This window comes from Heterodontus francisci, chromosome 3, assembly GCF_036365525.1.
Source record: "Heterodontus francisci isolate sHetFra1 chromosome 3, sHetFra1.hap1, whole genome shotgun sequence".
Classification (NCBI taxonomy): domain Eukaryota; kingdom Metazoa; phylum Chordata; class Chondrichthyes; order Heterodontiformes; family Heterodontidae; genus Heterodontus; species Heterodontus francisci.
Genome location: NC_090373.1, coordinates 87,170,603 through 87,191,146, shown reverse-complemented (window position 1 = coordinate 87,191,146; position 20,544 = coordinate 87,170,603). Strand labels below are relative to the sequence as shown.

Here is a 20,544-nt window from a genome sequence, read left to right as displayed (position 1 = left end):
CGCGTAACACGAGGAAGCAGGGAGAGCGCAGGGGGGAAGCCTGAAGAGAGCTGGGGGGGGTGGGGTGAAGCAGGGAGAGAGCGGCCGAAGACTCTGATGGCGGCGGGTGTGAGTGCGCTCTCCTCCTCCACCACCCCCCGCCCCGCCCGCTCTCGTCCCCCCGCCCCGCCCACTCTCTCCGCCTCCGCCGGCTCTCTTGGTGTAGTCGGGCTATACCAACAGCAGCAGTCGCCAAGGCCCGCGGAGAGGCCTACCCGCCCCGGCCAGCACACAGTGCGAGGCTGCAGTCGGAGATTAGCCAGGTGCTGCACACCCGGGAACATCGCAGAGGCGAATGGCGGGTATGTGGGCCCGACGACTGGTTACAGGCCCGGGATCGGCGGAGCCCCGAATTGGAGATTCCCGGAGTCAGCGACTCACATCGACATCAGCATCGACAGCGGCTTCTTCCCTGAGGTAAAATCCGAAAGGGCAATTAAAGATCCGAGAGTGCCAATCTTTGGGAGGGTCTGCGAGGTCGCAGTGCTGCTGGTAAGGTCAAAGTGCGGGCTTCGGTGAGGAGGGTGAGTATTGACCAGGCAAAGCTTAGTTTTTTTTTTATTCCCAATTTCTGTCTTTCTTTCTTTTAAGCCAGAAGTAACACGAGGGGTGGAAATGGCAGTCAGTGGGGTAGTATGCTCCTCCTGTGAAATGTGGGAGATCAGGGAGAAGTCAAATGTCCCTGACGACTATGTTTGCAGGAAGTGTGTCCAGTTGCAGCTCCTTTCAGATCGCATGGATCGGTTGGAGCGGCAGTTGGACTTACTGAGAAGCATACAGGAGTCTGAAAGTATCATAGATAGGAGTTTCAGGGAGGTGGTCACACCGCAGGTTCAGCCAGTTACATGGGTGACTGCCAGGAGGGGCAGGCAGGTAGTGCAGGAGTCCCCTGTGGCTATTCACCTCAATAACAAGTATGCTGTTCTGGATACTGTTATGGGGATGACCTCTCAGAGGAAAGCAGCAGCAGCAGCAGCCAGGTCAATGGCACCACGACTGGCTCTGTTGTACAGCAGGGAAGGTCAAAGCGTAGGCGAGCGGTAGTGATAGGTGACTCTATAGTCAGGGGCACAGACAAGCGTTTCTGTAGCTACGAGCGAGAATCCAGGATGGTGTGTTGTCTCCCTGGTGCCCGGGTTAAGGATGTCTCTGAGCGGGCACAGGGCATTCTGAAAGGGGAGGGTGAGCAGCCAGAGGTCGTGGCCCATATTGGTACTAACGACATAGGCAGGAAGACAGATGAGGTCCTGTAAAGTGAATATAGGGAGTTAGGCAGAAGGTTAAAAAGCAAGACCTCTAGGGTTGTAATCTCAGGATTACTCCCTGTGCCACGTGCTAGTGAGGGTAGGAATAGGAGGATAAGGCAAATGAATGCGTGGCTGAACAGCTGGTGTAGGCGGGAGGGCTTCAGCTACTTGGACCATTGGGATCTCTTCTGGTGCAGAGGTGACGTGTACAAGAGGGACGGGTTGCATCTGAACTGGAAGGGGACCAATATCCTTGTGGGGAGGTTTGCTAGTACTACTCGGGAGGGTTTAAACTAGTCTGGCAGGGGGGTGGGACCCAAAGTAGTAGTCTTTCCGATGTGATAGTTGAGGCAAATGTAGAGGTTAAAGCAAGCAAGTGGGTGGTACAGTGGCGCAGCGGTTAGCACCGCAGCCTCACAGCTCCAGCAACCCGGGTTCAGTTCTGGGTACTGCCTGTGGGGAGTTTGCAAGTTCTCCCTGTATCCGCGTGGGTTTCCGCCGAGTGCTCAGGTTTCCTCCCACAGCCAAAGACTTGCAGGTTGATAGGTAAATTGGCCATTGTAAATTGCCACTAGTGCAGGTAGGTGGTAGGGAAATATATAGGGACAGGTGGAGATTAGATTAGATTAGAGATACAGCACTGAAACAGGCCCTTCGGCCCACCGAGTCTGTGCCAAACATCAACCACCCATTTATACTAATCCTACACTAATCCCATATTCCTACCAAACATCCCCACCTATTCCTATATTTCCCTACCACCTACCTATACTAGTGACAATTTATAATGGCCAATTTACCTATCAACCTGCAAGTCTTTTGGCTTGTGGGAGGAAACCGGAGCACCCGGAGAAAACCCACGCAGACACAGGGAGAACTTGCAAACTCCACACAGGCAGTACCCGGAATCAAACCCGGGTCCCTGGAGCTGTGAGGCTGCGGTGCTAACCACTGCGCCACTGTGCCGAGATGTGGTAGGAATATGGGATTAGTGTAGGATTAGTATAAATGGGTGGTTGTTGGTTGGCACAGACTCAGTGGGCTGAAGGGCCTGTTTCAGTGCTGTATCTCTAAATAAATAAATAAGTCCAGTAGGCAGGCAGGACAGGGAACGTGGAAGGTCTGGTTGACTAAACTGCATTTACTTTAATGCAAGAAGCTTTACAGGTAAGGCAGATGAACTCAAAGCATGGATCGGTACATGGAATTGTGATATTATAGCTATTACAGAAACGTGGTTGAGGGATGGGCAGGACTGGCAGCTCAATGTTCCAGGGTACCGATGCTTCCGGCGTGACAGAGGTGGCGGTAAGAGAGGAGGTGGAGTTGCACTATTGATTAGGGAGGACATCACGGCAGTACTTAGAGGGGATATCCCGGGGGGAACGTCCAGCAAGGCTATATGGGTAGAACTTAGAAATAAGAAAGGGGTGATCACTTTGATGGGATTATACTATAGGCCCCCCAATAGTCAGAGGGAATTGGAGGAGCATATATGTCAGGAAATCACAGATAGGTGTAGGAATTATAGGGTTGTAATAGTAGGTGATTTTAACTTCCCTAATATTGACTGGGACTGCCGTAGTGCTAAGGGATCAGATGGGGAAGAATTTGTTAAGTGTGTCCAGGATAGTTTTCTGAAGCAGTATGTGGATGGCCCTACTAGAGAAGGGGCTACACTCGACCTCCTCTTAGGAAATGAGGATGGGCAGGTGGTCAATGTGTCAGTGGGGGAGCACTTTGGGACCAGTGACCATAACTCTATTAGCTTCAAGACAGTTATGGAAAAGGATAGGACTGGTCCTCAGGTTGAAGTCCTAAATTGGGGGAAGGCTAATTTCGATGGCATCAGACAGGAACTCTCAAAAGTTGATTGGGAGAGGCTGTTTACAGGTAAAGGGACGTCTGGCAAGTGGGAGGCTTTTAAAAGTGAGACAGGAAGAGCTCAGGGCCGGCATGTTCCTGTTAGATTGAAGGGCAAGGCTGGCAAGTTTAGGGAACCTTGGTTGACGAGGGACATTGAGGGTCTGGTCAGGACAAGGAAGGAGACATATGTCAGGTATAGGCAGCTGAGATCAAGTGAGTCCCTCGAAGAGTATAAGGGATGTAGGAGTACACTTAAGAAGGAAATTAGGAGGGCGAAAAGGGGCCATGAGATTTCCCTGGTAGATAAGATAAAGGAGAATCTTAAAAGATTCTATAAGTATATGAAGAGTAAAAGGGTAGCAAGGGAGAGAGTAGGTCCCCTTAAGGATCAGTGTGGTAATCTATGTGTGGAGCCACGGAAAATGGGCGAGGTCTTAAATGAATACTTCTCGTCCGTATTTACCGTAGAGAAGATCATGGAAGCTAGTGAGCTCAAGGGAGGGAACAGCAATATCCTGGAGCATTTCAAAATTACAAAGGAGGAGGTGTTGTAGGTTTTGAAGCGCATTAAGGTGGATAAATCCCCAGGGCCTGACTAGGTGTATCCTAGGATGCTATGGGAAGCAAGGGAGGAGATTGCTGGGGCCCTGGCAGAGATTTCTGTATCATCGTTAGCCACGGGTAAGGTACCGGAAGACTGGAGGATAGCTAATGTTGTGCCTTTATTTAAGAAGGGCAGCAGGGATAAGCCAGGGAATTACAGGCCTGTGAGCCTTACATCAGTGGTGGGAGTTATTGGAAGGGATTCTGAGAGACAGGATTTATGTGCATTTGGAAAGGCAAGGTCTGATTAAGGATAGTCAGCATGGCTTTGTGCATGGGAAATCATGTCTCACGAATTTGATTGAGTTTTTTGAGGAGGTGACCAAGAGGATTGGCGAGGGCAGGGCGGTGGATGTTGTCTACATGGACGTTAGCAAGGCCCTTGACAAGGTCCCGTGTGGTATGCTGGTCCGGAAGGTTCGAACACATAGGATCCAGGGTGAGCTAGCCAATTGGATATAAAATTGACTCAGTGATAGGAGGCAGAGGGTGGTAGTGGGGGGTTGTTTTTCAGATTGGAGACCGGTGACCAGTGGTGTGCCGCAGGGATCGGTGCTGGGACCTCTGTTGTTTGTCATATATATTAGTGACTTGGATGAGAATGTAGGGGACATGATTAGTAAGTTTGCAGATGACACCAAAATTGGTGGTATAGTGGACAGTGAAGAAGGTTGTCTAAGGTTATAACAGGATATAGATCAACTGGGGAAGTGGGCAAGGGATTGGCATATGGAATTTAATGCAGACAAGAGCAAAGTGATGCATTTTGGGAAATTAAACCAGGGCAGGACATATACAGTGAATGGTAGGGCCCTGGGGAGTGTTGTTGAGCAGAGAGACCTTGGGGTGCAAGTACATAGTTCCCTGAAAGTGGCAACACAGGTAGACAGGGTGGTGAAGAAGGTGTATGACATGCTTGCCTTCATCGGCCGAGGAATTGAGTACAAGAGTTGGGACATCATGTTACAGTTGTGCATAACGTTGGTTAGGCCCCATTTAGAGTACTGTGTGCAGTTCTGGTCGCCGCACTACAGGAAGATGTGATTAAGCTAGAGATGGTGCAGAAAAGATTCACAAGGATGTTGCCTGGTTTGGAGGGCTTGAGTTATGAAGAGAGATTGGATAGGCTGGGTCTGTTTTCCCTGGAGCGAAGGAGGCTGAGAGGGGGATATGATAGAGGTATATAAAATTATGAGAGGCATAGATAGGTTAGATAGCCAGAGTCTGTTTCCCATGGTCGGGGTGACTAAACCTAGAGGACATAAATTTAAGGTGAGAGGGAGGAGGTTTAAAGGGGATCAAAGGGGTAAATTTTTCACACAAAGAATAGTGGGTATCTGGAATGAGCTGCCAGAGGAGGTGGTGGAGGCAGGAACAGTGGCAACATTTAAGGGCATCGGCCACCTGTTATATACCCCATTCAAGTGTGCTCAAGCAGGTGCATAGTGGGCATCCGAACACTACTGTTAGCCTTCTACCCCAATGAAGTTGAAAATAACTCCATAGAATTTTACAACTTTGTGCTCAGGTTATAGGATAGCTCAGTTGGACTCTGGTGTATGTACTTCTTTTGTGAAAATTTTATCAAAGCAGCATTTGATTCATATAACATGGTTCTTAAAATGGTGTTGGACTAGGATTTCTAACACAGGTTATTATTTAGCAAGGATGACTAAACCAGCAGATATTCCATCTTTACAATCCTGACAGCCATTTTCAGCACCGTGGTATCCGATTTTGTCTTTGTCCAGTTTTCACTGAAGCTCCCTCAGTTACAGATTCAAGATTAAATATGTTGACTATTTTTTGCTTAAAAATCATCAAATTCCAATTTGTGATATGAAAATTTGTTAGTTTTAGGAGTTAATTTTACCGTTACAAATTTGTAAAATGGTGCTCCACCACTCAATGTCTTATCACGTTTATCCACTGAACTGCTGATCAATACAGATTAAGAAAGTCCCAGGTTCAATATTCTGTTTGTGCTAAGATCAATAGCCTCACTGGAATGGCACGGAGGGCTGCTAACAATTGGTCTCTGCGAGCTGGGTAGAAAAAGGAAAATTCAACTAACATTGGGGACAGTAGTGTTATTCCAAAGATTCGGACTAATCCTCCAGAGACCTGAGTTTAAATCCCATTACAGCAGCTGGTGGAATTTAAAAACAACTAATCAATAAATTTGGAATTAAAAGTTAATCTCAGTAATGATGACCATGAAACCTCTGGAAATGAAACTACTGGATTGTCATAAAAACCCATCTGGTTCACTAATGTCCTTTAGGGAAGGAAAGCTGCTGTCCTTACCTGGTCTGGCCTATATGTGCCTCCAGTCCCACAACAATATGGTTGACTCTTAACTACCCTCTGAAATGACCCAGCAAGCCACTCAATTGTACCAAACCACTACAGAAAAGTCAAATAAGAATAAAACCAGATGGACCACCCGGCATCAACCAAGGTATCAGAAATGACAATGACCCACTCTGCCCAGTTGACTCTGCAAAGTAATCCATTTTTCCAGGAATTTGTGCCAAAGTTAGGAGCTGTCCCACAGACTAGTCAAGCAACAGCCCGACATGGTTATACTCACCAAATCATACCTTACAGACAATGTCCCAGACTCCGTCATCACCATCCCCGGGTATGTCCTATCCCATCGGTAGGATAGACCCACCAGAGGTGGTTGCACAGTGGTATACAGTCGGAAGGGAGTTGCCCTAGGAGTCCTCAACATTGACTCCGGACCCGATGAAGTCTCATGGCATCAGGTGAAACATGGGCAAGAAAACCTCCTGTTGATTACCACCTACCACCCTCCTTCAGCTGATGAATCAGTACTGTTATGGCCAGGTGGTAAGGGGTGTGGGTGGTTCCCACTGTCCACCTCCCAACTGGCTGCAATCATATTTTGTTTAAAATGATGAGTTAGCCCCCCGAGTGTTTTACTTGCCAAATAAACAGACAGTGACAGGTTTTCTTCTGGGTTTAAAACAGAAGATTAACTATTTATTGAACAATATTCATTCCCCAAAATGTTCGCAACAGCACTCACATGCACTCTCAAGAGAAGATACGTAAAAGGCAAAGGGTAAGGGTTCAAGGTGTGGTAGGTGCTCGTGGTTTACAATAAACCTTTTGGTTGTTTGTAGGCTTGACTTGTTGAAGTGTTGTAGATTTATGGTGGTTAAAATTTCAGATTGGAAGTGGGTCACTTTCAGTTCTCTGCTGCACCAAGCTTAAGTGTAAAATTAGCAGCAGGGCTTCTTCATTGTTTGGCTGGATCTCCTTCCACAGCCACTGGCTGGAATGTTTTTCTGTCATGTTGCTGTGATCTCGATCTCTCTCCCTCCTCCCAGAGGGTTAACTCATCATTAGCATTTCTGATACCTGACAAATGTTTTTTCTTCCCTGGTGTGACCACACAATAGACCAGGATGAGGAATCCATGGCCACCCATTAACATCTGGATGAGTACAGTCTTGTTATGATGTGGCTACTTCACATCTTCTCTGTTTCAAAAGAACCCATTCAATTCAGGAATGCCTCTTGATGATTTCAGCATGGGTGTAATTGACACCTCATAGCCTGGAATGTATTCTTTTGTCCCCAACAGACAGTGAGGCAGTGTTCAAATACTCAGGCCAGTACGTCTGATCTTTGGCAGCTATCGTTTGCAGCACTGTCCACCTTTTTTTTTTAAAAGGCTGCATTTGTTGGCAACTCAACCACTAGGTGGTGCACTACTTGCACATGTGCAAATGCAGCCACAATCGACTGAAATGTAACTGTTCGCAATGTGTCAGGCAGATGCCAGTAATAAAATGGCGCTGCTCAATTTGAGACAAAAAAGCGAATTGAATCCAAACAACCTCACCCCTCACTGGCCGCGCATCACTGCTTCAATCACGGCTTTCACTTCCCCACTCCCTCCCATGCCCGTCTGCTCACCATTCCTTCCCGTTGCTCCCGACCGCTCGCCACTCCATCCCGCCGTTCTCTCCCACTCCCGACTGCTTGCCACTCGTTCCCTGCCTTCCCGCTTCCCCCCACTCGTCGCTTCTCCCCTCCCAGTTGGGGGCTTGCCCACTCGGTATGTGACTACATGATAACATGTGGATGTCATTACGTGTAATGTCATTATGTGGTGACATCAGCACGCGTGGATTTATACTGGCAAGCTGGCAAGTGTTCGGACGCACTGATGACGTCAACGATTGCTCTCCACATGCTCTGCGTTGTTAGGAGACACTTTGTTTTTTAAAAGGTAAAGTCAATTTTATAGAATCCACCTTGAATAAAGTTCATATTTTAAAAGTAGGAATATGTTATGTCTTGCTATGGGCATTACAGTACTGTTGAACACCACTTGGAAGAAGCACTGAGGGTAGCAAGGGCACAGATGTACACTGGTTGGGGACTTCAATGTCCATCACCAAGAGTAGCTTGGTAGCACGACTAATGACTGAGCTGGCACAGTCCTAAAGCATATTGTTGCCAGACTGAGCCTGCAGCAGGTGGTGAGGGAACCAACAAGAGGGGAAAAACCTACTTCACCTTGCCCTGACCAATTTATCTGCTGCAGATGCATCTGTCCATGACAGATTTGGTAGGACTGACCACAACACATTCCTTATGAAGTCAAAGGCCTGACTTCACACTGAGGATATCATCCATCGTGTTGTGTGGCACTACTACCGTGCTAAATGGGATAGATTCCAAAGGGCCTGTACTGCGCTGTAATGTTCTAATATAGATCTAGCAGCTCAAAAGTGGGCATCCACGAGGTGCTGTGGACCAACAGCAGGAGCAGAATTGTATTCAACTACAATCTGTAACCTCATGGCCCAGCATAATCCCTCACTTCAACCCTGGCTCAATGAGGAGCACAGGAGAGCATGCTAGCAGCAGCATCCAACAAATCTAAAAATGAGGTGCCAACCTGGTGAAGCTACGAAAATGCTAAACAGCGGGAGCAACATGCAATAGGCAGAGCTCAGTAATCTCACAACCAACGGATCAGATCAAAGCTCTGTAGTCCTGCCACATCCAGTCGTGAATGGTGGTGGACAATTAAACAACTAACAGGAGGAGGAGGCTCCACAAATAGCCCCAACCTCAATGATGGGGGAGCCTAGCACATCAGTGCAAAAGAAAAGGCTGACGCATCTGCAACTATCTTCAGCCAGAAGTTCCGAATGGATGATCCATCTCCACCTCTTCCTGAAGTCCCCAGCATCACCGATGCCAGTCTCCAGCCAATTTGATTCACTCCGCGTGATATCAAGAAACGGCTGAAGGCACTGGTACAGCAAAGACTATGGGCCCTGACAGCATCCCGGCAACAGTACTGAAGACTTGTGCTCCAGAACTAGCTGCACCCATAGCCAAACTGTTCCGGTATAGCTACAACACTGGTATCTACCCGACAATGTGGAAAATTGCCCAGCTATGTCCTGTACACTAAAAGCAGGACAAATCTAATCCAGCCAATTACCACCCCATCAGTCTACTCTCAATAATCAGCAAAGTAAAAGTGGCACTTAACTAGCACTCACCTGCTCACCAATGCTCAGTTTGGGTTCTGCCGGGGATACTTGGCTCCTGACCTCATTACTGTCTTGGTCCAAACATGGATAAAAGAGCTGAATTCAAGAGGCGAAGTGAGATTGACTGCCCATGACATCAAGGCAGCTTTTGACCAAGTGTGGTATCAAGGAGCCCCAGCTAAATTGAAGTCAATGGGAATCAGGGGGAAAACTCTCCACTGGCTGGAGTCATACCCAGCACAAAGGAAGATGGTTGTGGTTTTTGGAGGCCAAACATCTAAGTCCCAGGATATTGCTGCAGGAGTTCCTCAGGGTAGTGCCCTAGGCCCAACCATCTTCAGCTGCTTCATCAATGACCTTCATAAGGCTTGGGCTGACAAGTGGCAAGTAACATTCACGCCACAAAAGTGCCAGGCAATAACCATCTCAAACAAGAGCGAATCTAACCATCTCCCCTTGACATTCAATGGTATTACCATTGTTGAATGCCCCACCATCAACATCCTGGGGCTTACCATTGGCCAGAAACTTAACTGAACCAGCCATATAAGTACTGTGGCTACAAGAACAGGTCAGAGACTGGGAATTCTGCGGCGAGTAACTCACCTCCCCAAAGCCTGTCCACCATCTACAAGGCACAAGTCAGGATGGTGATGGAATACTCTCCATTTGCCTGGATGAGTGCTGCTCCAACAATAGTAAAGAAGCTCGACACCATCCAGGACAAAGCAACCCGTTTGATTGGCACCCCATCCACCACCTTCAAAATTCACTCCCTTAACCACCAGTGCACAGTGATAGCAGTGTATGCCATCTACAAGATACACTGCAGCAACTCGCCAAGGATCAATCAATAGCTCTCACCAAACCCGTGACCTTTACCACCTAAAAGAATAAGGGTAGCAGATACATGGGAACACCACCACTTGCAAGTTCCCCTCCAAGTCACACATCATCCTGACTTGGGTCTGTATCATCCTAGATTCACTGTTGCTGGGTCAAAAACCTGGAACTCCCTCCCCAACAGCACTGTAGGGGTACTTACACCAGATGGACTGCAGCGGTTCAAGAAGGCAGCTCACCACCACCTTCTCAAGGGCAATTAGGGATGGGCAACAAATGCTGGCTTTGCCAGCCCGCTCACATCCCAAAAAAGAATTTAAAAATTCCCACTCCTGACCATTATATCCTGATTGTTGCTATACTCACCAATAAACAAAGACCTATTAAATGAAGTAAAAGCAAAATACTGCGGATGCTGGAAATCTGAAATAAAAACAAGAAATGCTGGAACCACTCAGCAGGTCTGGCAGCATCTGTGAAAAGAGAAGCAGAGTTAACGTTTCGGGTCAGTGACCCTATTAAATGAAGGATTGTTTCTACTGAAATGTCTTCGAATGCTTAAAAGAAAAAAATCAGGTAAAACAAAGATAGAAACAGAAGATATAAAAATAAGAAATGCTGGAACCACTCAGCAGGTCTGGCAGCATCTGTGGAAAGAGAAGCAGAGTTAACGTTTCGGGTCAGTGACCCTATTAAATGAAGGATTGTTTCTACTGAAATGTCTTCGAATGCTTAAAAGAAAAAAATCAGGTAAAACAAAGATAGAAACAGAAGATATAAAAATAAGAAATGCTGGAACCACTCAGCAGGTCTGGCAGCATCTGTGGAAAGAGAAGCAGAGTTAACGTTTCGGGTCAGTGACCCTTCATCGGAACAGAAACAGAAGAATTTGATTCTAAGATTGTTATAAGTTCATACTCTGGATGAACTGAATAAATGCTCCTGCCACAACAAAAACATATGCTCAGACATGCTGACACATAATGAGAGACGATTACAGAAATCAATGAAAGCTCCGCATTATTCATATTAGAAAGTTCGCTTACCGTCTGTACAAACTTGTTACAGATAACCTTCTTGTCACCCCTAGAGAAAAAAAATCCCAAATAATCAGTAATCAAGTTTAAGTGAAATGGTTTAAAGTACCAAATCCACTGGTGATTTAATTCAGCCTCTGTTTTCAAGTAATAAATTTGAAATGGTTTTAAACAATAAAAATGCCTCAAAACTGAACTGACAGTGACAGTATGGTTTATGTCAAATTGTTCTGCTTATTATGTTGCTCATGATGTGCTCCCCGTCTGTTCTGTCAACCTAGCAAGGGTTCAAATTCACATTGGGGGAATAATTAGGAACTCTTTGGAATTATGGCAACGCACTTGTCAAATAATGTTTAAAATTAAATCAATGTGGCAGACATGGTAATCCCAATACCTGAACCAGGCAGGACTGCATCAAAACTACCTGCAATACTGATCAAACTGGTTCACTAATAGAACCTGGAGGCATAGACATGTCACTGGAAACTGGGATTTTTAAAATTCGGCTCCAAATAACCATGCAGTGCAAAGTCTTACTGGGTAGGGAAGTTGTAGCTAGACATGCAGAGGTAAATTTAACAGTGATGGTCGAGTAAGCCGAATGCTTTTAGGTGGCTAAACTCCAGCAGTAGCTCCGTACACACTAAACCTTGCTTGGTTCTGCAGGCCTAATCTAACCGGTGTAGATTTCCAGTAGTTACTGAAGCTGTGAACATAATGATTGGTTTGCATGCGTGTCCATTAAAAAAAATACACAAAAATAGGACTTACCAATCTTCGCCAATTTTATAAACATATATGATACTGTCTGTCTGCCCAATGGCTATTTTGGTAGAATCTGGTGAAAAGGCCATGCCTTTGACCATATAGCTTTTCTTGCCATACTGGAAAAAAGGCATAGACATTTTTCAAATAATTAGTTTGCAATAATTAATGGGAATAGAAGACAAATATTTCTGTTACAGTTTTACAGAGATGACTGCTGATAGCATACTTAATTTATGATTTCACAAGTGAAGCTAGCCAGTCAGCTGCATTGATAACTTGCATTGTCACTTGCCTCTAACCTTATGTCAGACTAATGACCAGAAAAGAACCTATGTCTATGGATAATATTTTGCATGGGTTGCAGATCTGGCGAACAAGTAGTCTCCAAGTCACAAATTGAGAGGACTAATGTTGACTGTGTTGTGGTCAATAGCAATACAGTTAGCACAGGTTGCAGTAAACAAAAAAAACTGGTTAACCACTACCAGTGCACAATGAGCAAGACATTACTTATACAGTACTAATTGATTTCACAAGATGTTGCACACACCTCCAGACCTTGGATCTCGAACATGTTTGTTTTAATTTAGCAGTTAAATATGACAATCTCATTGCAGCTTCATTTGTGAAATTATAAATGCAAGAAAAATTATTTTACTAAACAGGGGAGAGGTACAACGACACCATTCACAGAAGAAAAAATCCTGCCATTTATCATTAATCATCTAAACTTCAAGATTCAAATTTCACCAAAAGGTGCTCAGATATGAAAAGAACTGTGGCTTTTCTTTAACCTTCGCAAAATATGTTTCCTTGTCCTATATTTGACAATTCAAATAGCTTGTAACAGAAGTCGGTTCAATTTTCAGGGTCATAATTCAGTTCAGCAGTCCTCTCAAAGGCAGAGCTCCCGAGCGTATTGGCATTAATCAAACAGAGGCGGCTTCGGTGGATCGGGCACATCCGCAGGATGGAAGACTGTAGCATACCCAAGGACCTTCTGTATGGTGAGGTAGCCAGAGCCAGACGACAAGTGGGGTGCCCAAAGCTCCACTTCATGGATGCTTGCAAGCATGACATGAAGGCCCTAAATGTCGACTATGCACCTGGGAGTCACTAGCTGGCGACTGGTGTGCACTACTACATCAACCAGTTGCTACAGCAGCTCGGCAACAGGCGTCCACGTCAAAAACAACAACTCGCAGTGTCACTTGGCAGCTTCATGTGCAGCACTTGTGGCAGAACCTGTCTCTCAAGGATTGGCCTTCACAGCCATCAGCAAAAATGCACAAAGAGAAGATTGTTTGCTGCGTGCCCATCATCTTTCATAGATGGAAGGATGCCAACCAATTCAGCTCAGCACATATACAATACAGGGCTTAAAGCAATATCAGTTTTCTGATGATTAAGTTATTTTTAATGTCTAATTATAGAAAAGAAAATCACTATCCCACTATATGACTGTCAATGGAACTTCTTGAGAAATATGTTAATAAAGTCATAGAGTCAGAGTTATACAGCACAGAAACAGGCCCTTCGGTCAATCGTGTCTGTGCCGGCCATCAAGCACCGAACTATGCTAATCTCATTTTCCTGCACTTCGCCTGTAGCCTTTTACACTATGGCATATATCATATATTTGTCAAGATATTACATATAATTCTTTGAAAATTAGGTTTTTTTTACCTTTGAATCAGCAGGTTTAGTGGAGAATTTATCTCTTCTTTCTCCATTTTCATCATAGAGAAGAACAACTCTATCCACAGTGCAGACTGCGAACTTGCTGTTATTGGGTGCCCATGACATACATGTAACTTTTGCAGCACCATCCTTGGAAGAGGAAAGAAAGCCGAAGTTCACGTTAGGACTGCATTAAAAAAAAAATTCATCCCATATGACATTATTCTACCAGAATTTCACACTTTTTGTTCAATAAGACCAGAGTACTAGTCTTAACCACTCTCTTTGGCAATTCACTGAAGCTTCTGATCATCTTCATGTTTATTCTGATGTCGGTCCTGAACTAGCCCTGCACTATCCTTAAACTGCTTATAAATTTCAATTTCCAGACTCTTACAAGTGTGACATCTGAATGGTGTCTGATAAGCAAGAAGCAGGTTACAGGTACTGTGTGTGGCAGTATAGGAACATAGGAGCAGGAGAAGGCCATTCAGCCCATCGAGCCTGCTCTGCCATTCAATACGATCATGGCTGATTATCCACTTCAATGCCTTTTTCCCACGCTAACCCATATCCCTTTATCTCATTGGTATTTATAGTCATAGAGTCGTACAGCATAGAAACAGGCCCTTCGGCCCACTGCGTCCATGCCGACCAGAATGCCTATCTATACTAATCCCACCTGCCTGCATTATTTCCATATCCCTCTCTGCCTTGCTCATTCAAGTACCTGTCCAGATGCCTCTTAAATGTTGCTACTGTCTCTGCCTCCACCACCTCCTCAGGCAGCTCATTCCAGATACCCACTATTCTTTGTGTGAAAAATTTACCCCTTTGATCCCCTTTAAACCTCCTCCCTCTCACCTTAAATCTATGCCCTCTAGTTTTAGTCACCCCTACCATGGGAAACAGACTCTGGCTATCTACCCTATCTATGACTCGCATAATTTTATATACCTCTATCATGTCCCCTCTCAGCCTCCTTCGCTCCATGGAAAACAGACCCAGCCTATCCAATCTCTCTTCATAACTCAAGCCCTCCAAACCAGGCAACATCCTTGTCAATCTTTTCTGCACCCTGTCAATTTAGATACCTGTCAATCTCTACTTTAAACATACTCAATGACTGACCTTCCACAGCCCTCTGGGTAGAGAATTCCAAAGATTCACAACCCTCTGAGTAAATACATTTTTCTTCCTCTCTGTCCAAAGTGGCATCCCCCTTATTTTGAAATTCTGTCCCCTGGTTCTAGGCTCCCCAACCAGGGGAAACAGCTTAGCTGCATCCACCCTGTCTATCCCTTTCAGTATTTTGTAGGTTTCAATGAGATCACCTCTCCTTCTTTGAAATACTAGAGAATAGAGGTCCAGTTTCCCCAAACTCTCTTCATAGGCCAGTCCCACCATCCCGGGAACAAGTCTGGTGAACCTTTGTTGCACTCCCACTATGGCAACAATATTCAAAGAACAAAGAACTGTACAGCACAGGAACAGGCCATTCGGCCCTCCAAGCCTGCGCCAATCTTGATGCCTGCCTAAACTAACACCTTCTGCACTTCCGGGGCCCATATCCCTCTATTCCCTTCCTATTCATGTATTTGTCAAGATGTCTCTTAAACGTCGCTATCGTACCTGCTTCCACCACCTCCCCTGGCAGCAAGTTCCAGGCACTCACCACCCTCTGTGTAAAAAACTTGCCTTGCACATCCCCTCTAAACTTTGCCCCTCGCACCTTAAACCTATGTCCCCGAGTAACTGACTCTTCCACCCTGGGAAAAAGCTTCTGACTATCCACTCTGTCCATGCCGCTTATAACTTTGTAAACCTCTATCATGTCGCCCTTACACCTCTGTCGTTCCAGTGAAAACAATCCGAGTTTTTCCAACCTCTCCTCATAGCTAATGCCCTCCAGACCAGGCAACATCCTGGTAAACCTCCTCTGTACCCTCTCCAAAGCCTCCACGTCCTTCTGGTAGTGTGGCGACCAGAATTGCACGCAATATTCTAAATGTGGCCTAACTAAGGTTCTGTACAGCTGCAACATAACTTGCCAATTTTTATACTCTATGCCCCGACTGATGAAGGCAAGCATGCCGTATGCCTTCTTGACTACCTTATCCACCAGCGTTGCCACTTTCAGTGACCTGTGGACCTGTACGCCCAGATCTCTCTGCCTGTCAATACTCCTAAGGGTTCTGCCATTTACTGCATACCTCCCACCTGCATTAGACCTTCCAAAATGTATTACCTCACATTTGTCCGGATTAAACTCCATCTGCCATTTCTCCGCCCAAGTCTCCAACCGATCTATATCCTGCTGTATCCTCTGACAATCCTCATCATTATCCGCAACTCCACCAACCTTTGTGTCATCCGCAAACTTACTAATCAGACCAGCTACATTTTCCTCCAAATCATTTATATATACTACAAACAGCAAAGGTTCCAGAACTGAACCCTGCGGAACACCACTAGTCACATTCCTCCATTCAGAAAAACACCCATCCACTGATACCCTCTGTCTTCTATGACAGAGCCAGTTCTGTATCCATCTTGCCAGCTCACCTTTGATCCCGTGTGACTTCACCTTTTGTACCAGTCTGCCATGAGGGACCTTGTCAAAGGCTTTACTAAAGTCCATATAGATAACATCCACTGCCCTTCCTTCATCAATCATCTTCGTCACTTCCTCAAAAAACTCAATCAAATTAGTAAGACACGACCTCCCCTTCACAAAACCATGCTGTCTCTCGCTAATAAGTTCGTTTGTTTCCAAATGGGAGTAAATCCTGTCCCGAAGAATCCTCTCTAATAGTTTCCCTTCCACTGACGTAAGGCTCACCGGCCTATAATTTCCTGGATTATCCTTGCCACCCTTCTTAAACAAAGGCACAACATTGGCTATTCTCCAGTCCTCTGGGACCTCACCTGTAGCCAATGAGGATGCAAAGATTTCTGTCAAGGCCCCAGCAATTTCTTCCCTTGCCTTCCTCAGTATTCTAGGGTAGATCCCATCAGGCCCTGGGGACTTATCTACCTTAATGCTTTGCAAGACACCCAACACCTCCTCCTTTTTGATAATGAGATGACTGAGATGATCTGCATTCCCTTCCCTAGGCTCATCATCCACCAAGTCCTTCTCTTTGGTGAATACTGATGCAAAGTACTCATTTAGCACCTCGCCCATTTCCTCTGGCTCCACACATAGATTCCCATCTCTGTCCTTGAGTGGGCCAACCCTTTCCCTGGTTACCCTCTTGCTCTTTATATATGTATTCTTCCTAAGGTAAGGGGACCAAAACTGCAAGCAGTACTCCAGGTGTGGTCTAACCAAGGTTCTATACAATTGAAGACATCACTACTCCTGTACTCAAATCCTCTTGCAATAAAGGCCAACATACCATTAGCCTTCCTAATTGCTTGCTGCACCTGCAAGCTTGCTTTCAGTGACTTATTGACAAGGGCACCCAGGTCCCTTTGTACAGCTACACTTTTTGATTTGATTTTTGATTTAGAGATACAGCACTGAAACAGGCCCTTCAGCCCACCAAGTCTGTGCCGACCATTAACCACCCATTTATACTAATCCTACACTAATCCCATATTCCTACCACATCCTCACCTGTCCCTATATTCCCCTACCACCTACCTATACTAGGGGCAATTTATAATGGCCAATTTACCTATCAACCTGCAAGACTTTTGGCTGTGGGAGGAAACCGGAGCACCCGGAGGAAACCCACGCAGACACAGAGAGAACTTGCAAACTCCACACAGGCAGTAGTCAGAATTGAACTCGGGTCGCTGGAGCTGTGAGGCTGCGGTGCTAACCACTGCGCCGCCCTTTCTAATATCTTACCGTGTAAGAAATACTCTGCACATCTATTCCTCCTACCAAGGTGGATAACCTCACATTTTTTCACATTATATTCCATTTGCCACGTTCTTGCCCACTCACTAAGTCTGTCCAAATCCCCTTGAAGCCGTTTTGCATCTTCCTCACAACATACATTCCCACCTAGTTTTGTGTCATCTGCAAACTTGGAAATATTACATTTGGTCCCCACATCCAAGTCATTGATATAGATTGTGAACAGCTGGGGCCCAAGCACTGATCCTTGCGGTACCCCTCTAGTCACAACGTGCCAATGAGAGAATGACCCGTTTATTCCTACTCTCTGTTTTCTGCCTGGTAACCAATCCTTAATCCATGCCAGTATATTACCTCCTATCCCATGTGCTTTAATTTTGCTAACCAAACTCCTCTGGGGGACTTTATCAAAAGCCTTCTGAAAATCCAAGTATACTACGTCCACCGACTCCCCTTTATCAATTCTGTTAGTAACATCCTCAAAAAATTCCAACAGGTTCGTCAAACATGATTTCCCATTCATAAATCCATCTTGACTATGCCCAAACAGATCCATTATCCAAGTGTCCATTTATCACATTCTTTAGAATAGATTCTAGCATTTTCCCTACTACTGATGTAAGGCTTACAGATCTGTAGTTCCCTGTTTTCTCTCTCCCTCCCTTCTTAAATAGTGGGGTGACATTTGCGACCTTCCAATCTGCAGGAACCACTCCAGAATCTACAGAATTTTGGAAGATGATCACCAATGCATCACTATCTCCAAAGCTACCTCTTTCAACACTCTGGGATGTAGAATATCAGGTCCTGGGGACTTAACAACCTTCAGTCCCATTAATTTCTCCAATACAAACTTCTTAGTAATACTAATTTCCTTCAATTCTTCATTCTCCCTAGTCCTTTGGATCTCTAATTCTGGGAGATTTCTTGCATCTTCCTCAGTGAAGACAGACACAAAATAATCATTTAGCTTCTCTGTCATTTCTCTATTGCCCACTATAAATTCTATGACTCTGCCTGCAATGGACCCACATTTGTCTTAGCCAAATGTTTCCTTTTTATGTATCTATAGAAGCTTTAACAGTCCATTTTGATGTTTTTTTAATTCATTCATGGGATCTGGGCATCGCTGGCCAGGCCAGCATTTATTGCCCATCCCTAATTGCCCTTGAGAAGATGGTGGTGAGCTGCTTTCTTGAACCACTGCAGTCCATGTGGGGTAGGTGCACCACAGTGCTGTTTAGGAAGGGAGTTCCAGGATTTTGACCCAGTGACAGTGAAGGAACGGAGATATAGTTCCAAGTCAGGATGGTGTGTGACTTGGAGGGGAACTTGCAGGTGGTGATGTTCCCATGCATCTGCTGCTCTTGTCCTTCGAGGTGGTAGAGGTCGTGGGTTTGGAAGATGCTGTCGAAGGAGCCTTGGTGCGTTGCTGCAGTGCATCTTGTAGATGGTACACACTGCTGCCACTGTGCTTTTATTCAGAGAAGTGTTCCTACATGGCAATGAAAGCATGGTCCTGGGATCAATAGGAGGAGTGATGGGGCCCTGGAAGAAGAGTGCTGAGTTCTGGAAAATTGAGCAAAGGAATGTTTGGGTGTGGGAATAGTAGAAGCGGCATGTTAAGTCGTGGATGAGATTTATGGGTTGTAGCAGTTTTAGATTTAAATTTAGGAGGCATGATTAAGAAGTTTGCTGATGATACAAAAATTAGCCACTTGTTTGATAGTGATGAATAAAGCTGTAGACTGCGGGAAGATATCAATGGACTGGTCAGGTGGGCAGAAAAGTAGTAAATGGAATTCAATCTGGATTAGTGTAAGGCAATGCATTTGGGGAGGACAAACAAGGCAAGGGAATAAATAAATCATAGGATACTAAGAAGTGTAGAGGAACAGAGGGGCCTTGACATGCATGTCCATAGATCCCTGAAGCTAAAAGGGCAGGCAGATAAGATGGTCAAGAAGGCATACGGGATACTTTAATTTTCTGGCCGGGGCTTGGAGTATAAGAGAAGGGAGATTATGCTAGATTTTTATAAAACACTAGTTAGACTGCAGCTGGAGTACTGCACACAGTTCTGGTCACTGCATTCGAGGAACAAAGTGAGAGAGGGTACAGAGGAGATTTACAAGAATGTTGCCAGGAATGGAGAACTTTAGCCATGAGGAAAAATTGGATAGGCTGGGGTTGTTTTGTTTGGAACAGAGGAGGCTGACAGGAGATTTAATTGACGTGTATAACATTACAAAGGAGCTGGGGAGAGTGAATGGGAAGACCTGTGTTCCTTCGTAGAGAGGTCAATAACCAGGCAACATTGATATAAATTAATTGGTAGAAGGATTAGAAGAGAGTTGAGGAGTAATTTTTTTCACCCAGAGGGTGGTGGGGATCTGGAACACACTGCCTGAAAGGGCGGTAGAGGCATAAAACCTCATCACATTTAAAAAATACTTGGATCTGCATTTGAAGTGCTATAACTTAACAAGACTACTGACCAAGATCTGGAAAGTGAGATTAGGCAGGATAGCTCTTTTTCAGCTGGCATAAACACAACGGCTGAATGGCCTCCTTCTGTGTCATAAATTTTCAATGTTTCTAGGTTTAGCACTGAGACGGTCATATTGGCACGATAAACGTAACCGCATAAGTAAGGTTGTGAGTTACCACTCATCTCTCTCTAGAACTGAATAACCGATCTGCCATCTATATAACGTGCTTGAAATGGAAATGTAAATAAACATGTACAAAACAAAAACAGAAAATGCTGGAAATACTCAGCAGGTCTGGCAGCATCTGTGGAGAAAAAGAGTCAGCGTTTCAGGTCAATGACGTTTCATCATAACTTGTTTCATCAGAATTCCAGCATCCACAGTATTTTGCTTTTCTACAAATGTGAGATTGATCCGAAAGGAGCACAATCTGGGAGTTATAGATGCACACAGATCGAGTGAGATGCAACTCTGAAAGTCACAAATTGCATTACAACAGTGGCAGTTCAAAAGTAATTCACTAGCTGTAAAGCACTGGGATGTACT

At 45.2% G+C, this 20,544-nt stretch overlaps 1 protein-coding gene across 2 annotated transcripts in view; it reads right to left on the bottom strand.

Annotated features, from left to right (window-relative positions):
- ift172 (intraflagellar transport 172) overlaps positions 1-20,544 on the bottom strand; it is a 183,177-nt gene that overhangs the window by 162,095 nt on the left and 538 nt on the right. For both annotated transcript variants that reach the window (XM_068024099.1, XM_068024100.1), the window contains exons 2-4: positions 13,642-13,785; positions 11,959-12,071; positions 11,194-11,233 (exon numbers count right to left, since the gene is read on the bottom strand). In XM_068024099.1, the coding sequence (XP_067880200.1) occupies positions 11,194-11,233; positions 11,959-12,071; positions 13,642-13,785 (297 nt within the window). The remainder of the gene's footprint in view (positions 1-11,193; positions 11,234-11,958; positions 12,072-13,641; positions 13,786-20,544) is intronic.